At 58.1% G+C, this 11,454-nt stretch overlaps 2 protein-coding genes across 3 annotated transcripts in view; one reads left to right on the top strand and one right to left on the bottom strand.

Moving 5' to 3' along the window:
• The window catches only part of HOMER3 (homer homolog 3 (Drosophila)), a 6,411-nt gene extending 3,740 nt beyond the window's left edge, over nucleotides 1–2,671 (top strand). Inside the window, exons 6-9 of the mRNA XM_008580161.1 lie at nucleotides 430–623; nucleotides 973–1,083; nucleotides 1,170–1,256; nucleotides 2,226–2,671. Of these exons, the coding sequence (XP_008578383.1) occupies nucleotides 430–623; nucleotides 973–1,083; nucleotides 1,170–1,256; nucleotides 2,226–2,417 (584 nt within the window). The 3' untranslated portion in view covers nucleotides 2,418–2,671. The remainder of the gene's footprint in view (nucleotides 1–429; nucleotides 624–972; nucleotides 1,084–1,169; nucleotides 1,257–2,225) is intronic.
• Nucleotides 2,672–3,255: 584 nt separating this feature from the next.
• Nucleotides 3,256–11,233, bottom strand: DDX49 (DEAD (Asp-Glu-Ala-Asp) box polypeptide 49). Of its 2 annotated transcripts, XM_008580159.1 has the most exons (13): nucleotides 11,073–11,233; nucleotides 10,106–10,229; nucleotides 8,983–9,068; nucleotides 8,765–8,886; nucleotides 8,262–8,449; nucleotides 8,003–8,143; nucleotides 6,659–6,734; nucleotides 6,283–6,359; nucleotides 5,985–6,082; nucleotides 4,948–5,022; nucleotides 3,980–4,068; nucleotides 3,818–3,889; nucleotides 3,256–3,728 (listed from the first exon to the last, which is right to left on the bottom strand). In XM_008580159.1, exons 1-13 carry the CDS (start codon nucleotides 11,185–11,187, stop codon nucleotides 3,549–3,551), a joined length of 1,443 nt encoding a protein of 480 aa, XP_008578381.1. In that variant the 5' UTR covers nucleotides 11,188–11,233; the 3' UTR covers nucleotides 3,256–3,548. The 2 variants fall into 2 exon arrangements, with proteins under 2 accessions (XP_008578381.1, XP_008578382.1); XM_008580160.1 differs by lacking the exons at nucleotides 8,983–9,068; nucleotides 11,073–11,233 and having other exon boundaries at nucleotides 10,106–10,191.
• Nucleotides 11,234–11,454: the final 221 nt, after the last annotated feature.

The raw sequence follows: 11,454 nt of genomic DNA, 5'->3' as shown, positions 1-11,454 counted from the left end.
GGCGGGCGGGGGCGGGGCGCGGAGGTTCTCAGGAGCCCAGAGGGTGAGGCTTGCCCCAGCACCCAAACTAGGGCCGGAGGCGGACCGCGGTCCTGCTGGATCGTCCCTGAGCCTGCCCTCCCACGCCTCCAGGGCTCACTTCGCCCCTTCCCCTCTTCTCTGGGCCAGCCCCGCCCGTGCACGCCTCCCCGGGCTTCTGGTAAACCCGGTGCGCCTCCCCACCGCTCCGCTCCCGCTTCCCGACAAGACCGCGCCTCCCCGGGCCGCCCCAACCCCAGCTCAGCGCTCTTTTGGCCCCGCCCCTGGCACCGCCACCACACTTTGGCCCCGCCCCTACAGTGCCGCCCGGCCCCCGGCCCAGCACCGCCCCGCCCCTAGATCGGCGTCGCTCCGCCCCAGCCCCCCGCGCTGTCCCTCGCCCCGCCTCCATCCCGTGTCGCTCCTGCCGACTCCCACGTCCCCGCAGGTCGGTGGGCGAGGTGCAGTGGGAGGCTGAGTTCTTCGCCCTGCAGGACAGTAACAACAAACTGGCGGGCGCCCTGCGAGAAGCCAACGCCGCCGCCGCCCAGTGGAGGCAGCAGCTGGAGGCCCAACGTGCAGAGGCCGAACGGCTGCGGCAGCGGGTGAGGGCAGCGCTCCCTCCCAGAGACCCCATCCAGCCCTGGCCGCTCTGGACCTCTCAGTCTCATCTGAGTCTCATCAGAGTCCCATCTGCCCTGGGCTCACAGACTGGCTGTGTGACCTCAGCAGGTCACTTCCCCAAGCCTCAGTGTCTTGCTCTGTAAAATGGGTCTGAGACAACGCCATCCTCAGAGGGTCATCCTCCAGGCTTCCCAGAGGTGGGTGGTGGCACCAAGGGGTGAGTGCCCAGTCATAGACGTGGCTGAGCAGGAGGCAGAGTCCCCAGGGGTCTGGGGAGCCACAGGGGAGTGCCGGCTGGAGTGGCAGGGGATGAGCTTTCTGTCCCTGCAGCTGTCTGAGTTGGAGGCCCAGGCAGCTGCTGAGCCGCCCCCAGCCAGCGAGAAGGAAGTGCCAGGCCAGTCGCTGGAGCAGCTGGAGGCACTAGTGCAAACCAGGGACCAGGTGAGTACTGGGCATGGTCCCTGGGCCTCCCTCCCCTCCCCTCCCATGGGGAGCCCTGACAAATCCTGGGAACCCTTCTCCCCTAGGAGATTCAGACACTCAAGAGTCAGACTGGTGGGCCCCGCGAGGCCCCAGACACTGCCGAGCGCGAGGAGACACAGCAGAAGATGCAGGTGTGTGTTGGGGCCAGGGCCCGGGGTGACTGACGATGGGTGGCCAGCCCCTGGAGCAGGGCAGATCTGAAAGCTGCCTTCCTGGCCAGTCCCGTGCAGCTCCATGCCTCAGTTTGTTCACCTGTAAACAGTCAGAACAATCCTTGCCTGGACTTGTGAAAGATTGGGAAGGCCAGGCCCATAGAAGACCTGCTGTGCAGTAGGTGCCTTGTAAACGGTGGATATTCGTACTCTTTCGTATCCATCCATTCATTCGACGAGTAACTTTTTTTTTTTTTTTTTTTGTCCTTTTTGAGACTGGCCGCACCGCGCTCAGCCAGTGAGCGCTGTTTTTTGAGTTCCTGTTGAATTCTTGTGCTGGACCCCATCAAATCCTCACATGTCCCTAGTCTGAGGTCACAGTCTGAATTTGAGCCCAGGTCTGGCTGGCTTGGCTTTCACCGAAGCTTTTAACCGAGAAATGTTCAAGGGGCACTTCCCGTGAGCCCAACACATAGAAGTGTTAAAGGATCTGATGCCCCCAAAAGGATCCCAGGGAGAGAAAAGTTAGGGAAACTCTCCTTGTTGTCTCCTGGGCAGAGGGCACAGCACATGCAAAGGCCTTGAGGTGAGAAAGAAATCAGGGTTTTCGAGGAACTGCATGGAGACCAGTGAGGCTGAGTGGGTTGAGCAAGGAGAGGAGGGCAAAAGCCAGACGACTGGGTTGTGCGTCTCATTCCCAGCATGAAGGGAGCTACAGCAGGGTCTTGAGCAGACGAGGGACCTGATCAGTTCTGATGTTCAATACAATTGGGGAAACAAGGAGTGTCTTGGGCAGAACGGAGATTCAGGGAGGAGGCTGGGAGACGGGGGGGTCTTGGCCCAGAGCAAGGGCTGTGGGGATGGCACTCAGATGCCAGACACACCAGGTGGGGCTGGTGACCCTTGAGACTTGTTGGACCCTTAACCCTGCCCACCCTCTCCCTGCAGGACCTGGAGACCCGCAATGCAGAGCTGGAGCACCAGCTGCGGGCGACGGAGCGCAGCCTGGAGGAAGCACGAGCTGAGCGGGAGAGGGCGCGGGCCGAGGTGGGCAGGGCTGCACAGCTGCTGGACGTCAGGCTGTTCGAGCTGAGCGAGCTGCGTGAGGGCCTGGCCTGCCTGGCTGAGGCAGCACCCTGAGCCAGGGCCCTCAGGGGCCAGTTTTACATGGACGACTCCTGCCCACAACCTGGGCCATGCCGCAGGCGGCACAGTTGGGCCCATTTGCCTTGGCAAGACTGGGGGCCCAATTCAGCCTGGGGCTGGCCTGGCCACAGATCTTCAGCTGACCCTGGCCACTCACAGCTCGAGGGCTGTTTCTGAGCTTCTCATTGTGTAGAATTTCTAGAATACCCAGGGTACGTGCTGATGCCCAGATTACATTTCTAAGCGTGGCTGTGTGTGTGTGTGGTGTATGGGCACCCAGACACATAACATCTGTCACCAACCCCTTTTCCTTCCTCCTCTTGGATGCACCTTGGCACACCCTGCATCTGAGTAGCAGTTGGAAGCCACCTGCCCGTGAAAAACAAGGCTCAGAGAGCCTGAGGGCACAGGTGCCTCTGCCTTTGTCCCCCTGGGCTTAGCCTGTATTGTCTGGCCAACTTTGGGCTTAAGTGGTTCCTGGTTAAATCCCCTTCACTCTGGCCACAACCCCTGGACATAACCAGGTGGGTGGAACACAGCTGTGTTCACTAGGCACAGTGACCTCAGGACGGCATCTGCAGAGTGATGTTGCTGCTATGCCCATTTTCCGGATGAGGAAACTGAGGCCCAGGGAAGGGGCTTCACCAATCCAAGGTCATGTGGCTGCAATGGCCAGGTTTGAGCTGGCAGTTTGTCCACAGAGCTTTGGGCCTGCCTGATGGGAAGAGAGAAGTGGGGCTGGGGTTGGGTGACACAATGTTCCGGGGGTCTTGAAAAGCACAGGTGGCCACAGCCTCCTCTCCCGCTTGCACTCCCAGAGAATAAGACTAAGGAAGTTGTAAGTCCCCTTTATTGAACACCTCCCGCACACAGCATGCTGCCCCTGGGGCTCCATGACACCCCTGGGAGGTGACGCTGTGCGAGGGTCAGTGCACATGAGCTGGGTCCAGCCTCGCAGCTGTGTTCTTTCCTCAGCAGCCTCACTCTCAGCTGAGGCTCCAGGAAGGGGCCAGCGGGTGCTGTGGGGCGGAGGGGCTGGCGCGTCCTCGGGTTCTGTGGGCAGGCCCCGGGAGGACAACTGCCCCCACAGGAGATCCCTGAGACCCTCAGCTCAATGAAGGAGTCCTAGACTGAGCAGGTGGGAGCTGTGTGGAACTCAGGCAGGGCCCTGGGTGGATGCCCCTCACGGCCAGCCCTGCCGGCTTTCTGCCGCTGCAATGTCTGCTCCACCTTCTCCTTGAAGCTCCGGTTCTTCTGCTTAATCTTGGCCAGCTCGGCCTTGCGCTTGGCCTCCAGGTCGGGGTCCTGGCACAGGGAGAACCAGGGGGTGGCTTAGCCAGGCATCCCCCCCCAGGGATGAGCTCCCCACCCCCCACCTGCAGTGTGGCCCTCACCTTCCCCTCCAGGATCAGCCGCTTCCGCTTGTTGATCTCTTTCTTTTCATCAAAGTTGGCTGCCTCCAGTTTCTGGGGGGGAGAGAGGCCAGTCAGGGGGTCTCCACCTTGAAGGGAGTACCCTGAGGAGCAGCCCAGCCTCGGCCCCACCCTGACACTCACAATCTCGCACTCCCTCCGCACCACGTTGACCTGCGTGAGGATTTGCAGCACCTCGGCCTCCTCTACGGAAAATTCCTCCAGCTTCTTCTCTGCGGGGAACATGGAGCCCAGGGTGGGGGTGGGGAAGAGACACCACAGGGAGAGGGATCTTAGCCACGCAGTGAGTTCCCCATGAGATGGGACATGCAAGGCCATCCAGGGTCATATGAGATAAGGGTCAGGTGACCCAGATCAGGGATTTCAGACCCAAGGAAGATACAGGCTGCTTTCCTCATTTTTTGGTGGCTGGCCAACATGGGATCTGAATCTGTGACCTTGGTGTTATAAGGCTGTGCTCGAACCAACTGAGCTAACCAGCCAGTCTTTTGGTATTTTTTGGTGTTAGCAATACTATAAGCCTGACTATGAATATTTATTTTTTAGAAACAATGTCATTTTTTTAAAAATTACTTTTGGCAGCTGGCCAATACAGGGATCTGAACCCTTGACCTTGGTGTTACCAACCCCATGCTCTAAGCAAGTGAGCTAACCGCCTGGCCCAATAAGGTCCTTTAAAGTCAAGATGTTTCTGAATTTTAGGACAGTCTGTGCAGTGATTGGAGATGCTCCAGTTAATGTTTCTCCATCTCAGCTACATATAAAACCACTCGAAGGGGTTTGTAAGATTCCCAGGTCCATTGCTGGGGCTTCTGATGTCATGGCAGATGGTCAGCCTCAGGGACCGTCCACACACCTTAGTCTAGAAACCAAAGTCCCTTCCCGCCAGATGTGGCTATCGGCTGCTGCTAGCCACTGGGGGGAGGTTCTGTTTCGATGACAGGGCAAAAGAAACTTCTCGGGGGTTGCATGGGAGGGAAGCACAACTTGAATCTGCCCATATGAACAGGCCAGCTGGTGTCAGAGGGCGCAAATGGGTGTCCCACCGAAAGGAGCCCACCTCTGCCACCCCCGACCTCAGGCCCACTCACTGATCTGCTCCTCAATGGCGTGTACCAAATGGATGTCATACTGCGTCACCAGCGTGATGGCCTGTCCCTGCCGTCCTGTGGGGACAACCAGTTACCTGCTATGTGCTGGGGGCCAGGTCATGAGCCAACACAGGCAGATCCGACAGCTACGCAGCTCAGAGCTCCCCCCGAGAGGTGAAGAATGAAAGCTTGATGGGGAAGGGACCAGCCCAGCATGTTGGGGCTCAACCTCCTGCCAGGCCTCTGTATACAGGGTGGATCTATCCCAGGGGAGCCACAGGACACTAGGGAGAGGCAGCTCTCCTGCCAGCCTGGATGGTGACATGGCTGGTTTCCCTTTTTGGCTTGGCTGCCAGGGAGCCCAGGCTAAGTTATGTCAGTAATCAGCCCTAAAGAGCCTCAGCCCAGATCTCTGCACCCATTTTTCTGCTCCCTGTTTCTGTGATGGTGACTAAGGCTGGAACAGTACTGATGGCTGACAAGGTCTGTGATCCTGGCAGCAGCCCAAAATAGGGATCACCATTTTTGTTATCCACTGCTTGACAAGGCAGCAGGGCCCAGAGAGCAGATGTGGACCTGCCCGAGGCCACAGGGTGAGGACAGAAGGGCCAGACCCAGTCTGACTCCAGGAGCCATGTCTCTCCTGTCTGCAGGTGTGAGAGAATCTCAGGAACACTGTGCTCCTCCCTGGTGGGGCTGGGGTGAGGAAACAGGGAGTGGTGGAGATGGGGGCAATGTGTGTCACGTCTGCAGGAGACAGCCACACACTGCTCAGTTAGCACCGCCTGGCAATGTGCGTCATGTCTGCAGGGGACAGCCACATGCTGCTCAGTTAGCACCACCTGGGTTCTGTGGAGAAGGCAGAACAGCCCCTGCCTTTGCACTTTGAAGGACAATCTCCCCAGTTTGCAAAAAATGCCTCTAGTATCTCTCACCTGTGGGCTGGATCCACCTGCATCCCAAAAGCTCGTAACTTTAGCTTCTCAAGGTCTGGGCGGGCTGGTGGGATAGGTGCCCAAAGCCACCTGCACACTCACCTGCACGGGCCGTGCGGCCGACGCGGTGGATGTAGATCTTGGGGAGTCCAGGGGTGTTGTGGTTGATGACTACCTGCACTGTGGGGATGTCCAGGCCCCTGAAGGCAGAGGTCAGTCAGCTCCACTGTCCAGGTGGGGAAACCAGGACTAGAACTCACACAAGGTCACTCAGCAGAGCAGCCGGGGCTGCCTGACCCACACCCAAGGCCAGCCTCCCCCTGCAACCTCTCTTTGGGGCTGTCATAGAGGAGGGAGTACCCTGGGCAAGAGACGGAGGTGGGACCTGGGGGCCATTCACCTGGATGCCACATCTGTTGCAATCAGGATCCTGTAGATGCTGGACTTGAACTTGGCCAGGGCAGCAAAGCGTTCTTTCTGCGCCATGTTGAGGAGAGAATTGGGAGTGGTGGTTGGAGGAGGGCTAACTGTGTGAGGTCTGGGGACAGGGCAGAGGCCAGGACAGTCCCCACCTTCACGGGGCTCACAGTCCATCAAGGGAAGTGGCCACGGGAGGGGGGCCAAGTGAATGACGAGAGAAAGAGATGTGGTCAGGGAGGGCCTCACCAAGAAGTGATGTTTGAGACCAGGAAAGAGGAGGTGGCAGGAAGAGGGTTCAAGGCAGAGGGAAGAGTCTGGGCAAAGGCCATGAGGCTGGCCGGCCCGGGGCTGCTCACCTGTTTCATCATGGAGTGCAGGGCCACGGTGGGGAAGCCAAACCTGCGCAGCATCATGCACAGGATCTGGCAGGTCCTGGCAGGAAGAATGCGCCTGTCAGCCCCTCCAGCTCTGGGCTCCTGGGAGGGCGTTCCTGCCCTACCCACCCCCAAGATGCGAAATGGGGTGGCCCTGTGCAGCTCAGGAGAAGCAGAAGGGTGGGGTGTCAATGGTCCTGCCTTCCTGCCGTCCTCTGTGGTGACCCTCCCTGCCCAGGCTGAACCCACAAAACTCAGCACTGGGACTGCTGCTCTCACTTCTGAACAGGCGGAGTCCCGTTCTTTCTGCTGAGAGGCTGGAAACTGAGTTGTACCAGGAGGGGTGGGCCTCCCGAGGAGGAGCCAGTAAAGGAAAACAGAGTTGAGGGATAGGCAGAGAAAAATAACTGGTACTATCATGTAAGCTGCTGTATCCTGCTGTGTCTGACAGCCACCCTACATCCAACCTTTCCTCTTTTGGGAACAGATACATATGGACTGTCTTGATCTCTGCTCTTCTATCCTGGCTCATACTGGAACAACCTCCCGAAATAGCTCAAAGGAGAAAGCAATGTGAACTGCCTCAGGGGTCTCTGTGTTGGTGGTAATGCACGCTGGGCCTCAGTTATAGTCATGACTTTCTGTGAGATAGGACCGCAGACCTAGGAAAGCTTAGTGACACCCCCGGCCACAGTGATGAGGCTGCTAAGATAGCTGCTGCAGGGGTTTCCCAGACCTTCCATCAAGAGTGGATCTGAGTGGGCCGGCCCGTGGCTCACTCGGGAGAGTGCGGTGCTGATAACACCAAGGCCCCGGGTTCGGATCCCATATAGGGATGGCCGGTTTGCTCACTGGGTAAGCGTGGTGCTGACAACACCAAGTCAAGGGTTAAGATCCCCTTACCGGTCATCTTTTTAAAAAAAAAAAAAAAGAGTGGATCTGAGTGGGCCGGCCCGTGGCTCACTCGGGAGAGTGCGGGGCTGATAACACCAAGGCCCCGGGTTCGGATCCCATATAGGGATGGCCGGTTTGCTCACTGGGTAAGCGTGGTGCTGACAACACCAAGTCAAGGGTTAAGATCCCCTTACCGGTCATCTTTTTTAAAAAAAAAAAAAAAAAAAAAAAAAGAGTGGATCTGAGGAACTCTGAAGCCTGGTTCCACCTTTGGCTGGGGGAGCTTGGCTCCTTGAGGGAGGCCTCCAGAATCTGTGGTCTGAGCAGAGGCCAGGGAGTGCCTGGCTGTCTCTGTGGCCCAGGCCAGTGACACTGGACCACCTTCACGAAGGGCTGTCAGAGGAGATGTGGGCCCCGCCCACCCACGCTCACTTGCACGTGTTGGTGAAGATGATGATGGACCAGTCCTCGTGCTCGTCCTGGAAGTTCTGGATCAGGTGCACCAGGTAAGCATCCTTGACCTTCTCGGGCACTAGCAGATAGCGCTGGTCCAGCTGCTCCACGGTGCGCACCCTGGGGATGGACAGGCCACTGAGCCCCAGCATCCCATTTTGTGGAAATGTGGCTACTGCCCTGCCCCATATGGGTGTGACCCCACCCTTGCCTGCCCTGTCTATGGCTGTGGACTCACGGGGCTTGTGCCTCCCAGAAGAAGGGCTGGTTGGTGGCCAGGTCCTGCAGCTCCCTGAGTGTGTCAGTCAGCGTGGCACTGAAGAGCAGCGTCTGCCTGCGGGCTGGCACGGCCCCCAGGATGGTTTCCAGGTCCACAGTGAAGTCGGTGCAGCCCTGCTCCAGCAGCCGGTCAGCCTCGTCCATCACCTGCAGTGCCAGGGGGGATGGCAGCCAGGGTGAGGGTGCCAGCTATGGCCCTGGGCCAACACCCCCAGCATGCTGCATTCAGAGACTCAGATATGGGCCTTGGAGCACGCTCCCTCCAAGTGTAGGCAGCAACACTGCAACACCACCTTTGCTAGTACAGGCCCGCTCTTGTTGGTCTCTGAGCTGTCCTTGTCACTATTCCTAGCAGGACACGTTTCCCAAATACAATAGTTAGAGGCCCAGGCTCTGAAACTGTGCCCGGGGGCCCCGGCCCCAGCCCCCGAGGTTAGTGCAGGCAGAGCCAGGCCAACTCACCAGGAAGCAGATCTTCTTTATGCTGAAGGTATTGGAGCTGCGGAGGTGGTCAGCCAGGCGCCCTGGTGTGGCAATGACCACGTGCGGTTTCCGGGAGAGCTCCAGCGCCTGGGCCACCATGTCTGGAGGTGGAGGGCAAGAAGTGGGGCTGGGTGGGTGGTCTGATGCCGCAGGGTACCATGCCCAGTGCCCCCCACCCAGCCTCCCAGAGTCCATACCCATGCCACCGACGATGATGCAGTCTTTCAGGCCCAGAGGCTTCCCCAGGACCCGGAACTGCTCTGCAATCTGGTAAGCCAGCTCCCTGTGGGCATGAAGGGCTGGGCTGGGTCAGTCAGCGGTTCTGTGCCCACCTCCCCTGCCTATCTCCATCCCTGGGGCTCCTTCCTGCACCTCAGGCCTCCTGACTCACCCTCTCTTGTTCACGCACCCTCCACTGGCTGAACGAAGGCTGTGAGGCTGAGCCTTGGAGGCCTGTTGTGGCCCCTGCACCCTCACCAGTCTTGGCCCTGGAACATCCCATGGCCCCATCCAACCTACCTGACCCAAACTGACCTCAGCATCTTCCCCGACCCCAAACATGTGCCTTCTCCCATGACTTTTGCTCAGCAATGGCCTCAACATCATCCAGTTGCCCAAGCCAGAGACCCAACCATCAGCCTCCTCTCCTCTGGGGCTGGTCAGCTCCCTGCCCCAGTTCCACCTAGGCCTCTCCCTGTCCCACAGCCCTGCTTTTTGGCCTCCTGTCCTGCCCTCCTGCTTGCACACCCTCAGAATCAATTCTAAAACTCTGCCTGACATTTGAGGGCTTTCTCAAACTAGCTCTAACATGCCGGGCTCCTGTACCCTCTCTGCTCCCTGCCTTTCATTCCTTTGCACACCTGCATTAGCAGGTCCCTCTGTCTATGATACTTTTCTCCAAACTTGGACCCTTGAGAGGTCCTTTTCATCCTTTAATGTACCCCTTGAATGAAGCCTTCCTCAATCCCCCACTCCCCAAGCCACACCCTCATGGCATGCTGTGCCTACCTCTCCTACCGCTGTTATATGACATATCACGTCAACTGCTATACCTGTCTACCCAACGACAGAAGACCTGTCTATTTCTTGGGCTACACGACTGCTGGCAGCTCCCGTCTGGCCAGCACTTGCCCTGTGTCAAGCCCTACAGTGAGACCCTTTCTCACACATCTTGTTAAATTCTGCAGTAGCCCTAAGAGGTGGGCATAATTTTTGTCCCCATCTCACACATGGGGAAAGTGTGGCTTGGAGAGGTAAAAGGTGCTTGCCCAAGAGAATGCTGCCGGTTAACTAACACCAGGCGGCCTACGGGGAACTCACCTGGTGGGTGTCAGCACGAGGCAGAAGATGCCATAGGGATCCTCAGACAGCTTCTGCAAGATGGGCAGGACAAATGCCGCAGTCTTGCCGCTACCTGTCTTGGCACAGCCCAAGCAGTCCCGACCTGAGCAGAGAATAAAGCAGTATCAACACACTCTAGGTGTAGACAGCTATCCCGTCTGGCTTGGTTTACAACGGCTAACATTTAGTGAGCAGTTACTGGGTGCCTTTTCCATTCTGGGAACACTGACAACTTTATATTGTGGCAAATGACAAATTCTACAAAGTAAAGACTATTATTGTTTCCACTTAACAGAAAAGAAAATTGAGTTTCACAGACTTGCTCAGGACGCACAGCCAGTGAGCAGCAGAATGGACTAGAACCCATATCCATCTGGCCCAAGATGCCTGCTGCTACCACCACCTTCTTCTGACTCCCTCTTGGAGATAGGGGAACCAAGAATTCTCTTTCCTGATGCACCTCCCTGTTGACTCCTTCATTTCTGCTTGTTTAACCTCTCAGCTTGTCACCTCTCAGGCTTCCTGGGAGCATCTCTTTAATGGCAAAACTGGGTTGGGCCCGAAGAGCGAGGAGAAAAGCAGTCACAGGAGTACGGAGGCCTGGATTTACCAGCGATTTTGAAAGCCTGTTTTCGCTTGCAAAAGGAAAATAGGGCCAGCTCCGCCAAGTTATCGCAGTACTACCGTTTAGTCGTCTACCAAGCCCTCCCTGTGCTCTGCGGCTAAGTAAGTTCCAGAGCGTGCACCACTCGTGCGCGCACATGCAGCGAGTCAGGCATGCAGTCCTAAGGCCGACACCGCCAAGTCTGCCTCCGCAGCCCAGGCTGGCCCGTGACGCCCAGTCTGCCCCTCGCCCCGCGAGACCGGCCCGGGCAGAGGCCACGAGGAGGAAAGGGAAGCAAGAGGAGCGGGGACGCTTCCTGGGGAAGCTCCGGGCCGCACTCACCCTCCAGGATGGCAGGGATGCAGCCGAGCTGCACAGGCGTGGGCTGCTTCAAACCCAGTTGCCTACATTGCTCCACCAGCCACGACGACAGCCCGAGTTCCGCAAACCCGGCCATCCTCGCCGCCAGCCGTGGAGCCCGTGTGAGCAGCGCTTCCGGCGCGTGCCGATGCCGTCACGAAAACCCTTGCCGTTCATTGGGTCCGCCCCCTGCGTAATCCCATCCTCTCCAGCTCACTCTGTCAGTCCCAGCCTCGACCGCAGCCTTGTTACGTTTCCCCGAATCTCATTGGCTCGCAAAATTAGATCAAACTACAACTCCCGAGATACCCAGGATGCACCTGCTATTCCCGCCTTCTTTCGGCGTTTAAGGCCTCCCATTGGC

This window comes from Galeopterus variegatus, unplaced genomic scaffold (assembly GCF_000696425.1).
Source record: "Galeopterus variegatus unplaced genomic scaffold, G_variegatus-3.0.2 Scaffold2037, whole genome shotgun sequence".
Lineage (NCBI taxonomy): Eukaryota > Metazoa > Chordata > Mammalia > Dermoptera > Cynocephalidae > Galeopterus > Galeopterus variegatus.
This window is presented reverse-complemented; position numbering and strand designations above follow the sequence as displayed.

Coding starts and splice junctions, on each gene's coding strand:
- DDX49 (XM_008580159.1), bottom strand. CDS start 11,187: ATGGCCGGGTTTGCGGAACTCGGGCTGTCGTCGTGGCTGGTGGAGCAA. Junction 6,360..6,658: donor TGCACTCCATGATGAAACAG/GTGAGCAGCCCC, acceptor AACATGGCGCAG/AAAGAACGCTTTGCTGCCCT. Junction 6,083..6,282: donor GCAACAGATGTGGCATCCAG/GTGAATGGCCCC, acceptor CTCTGCCTTCAG/GGGCCTGGACATCCCCACAG.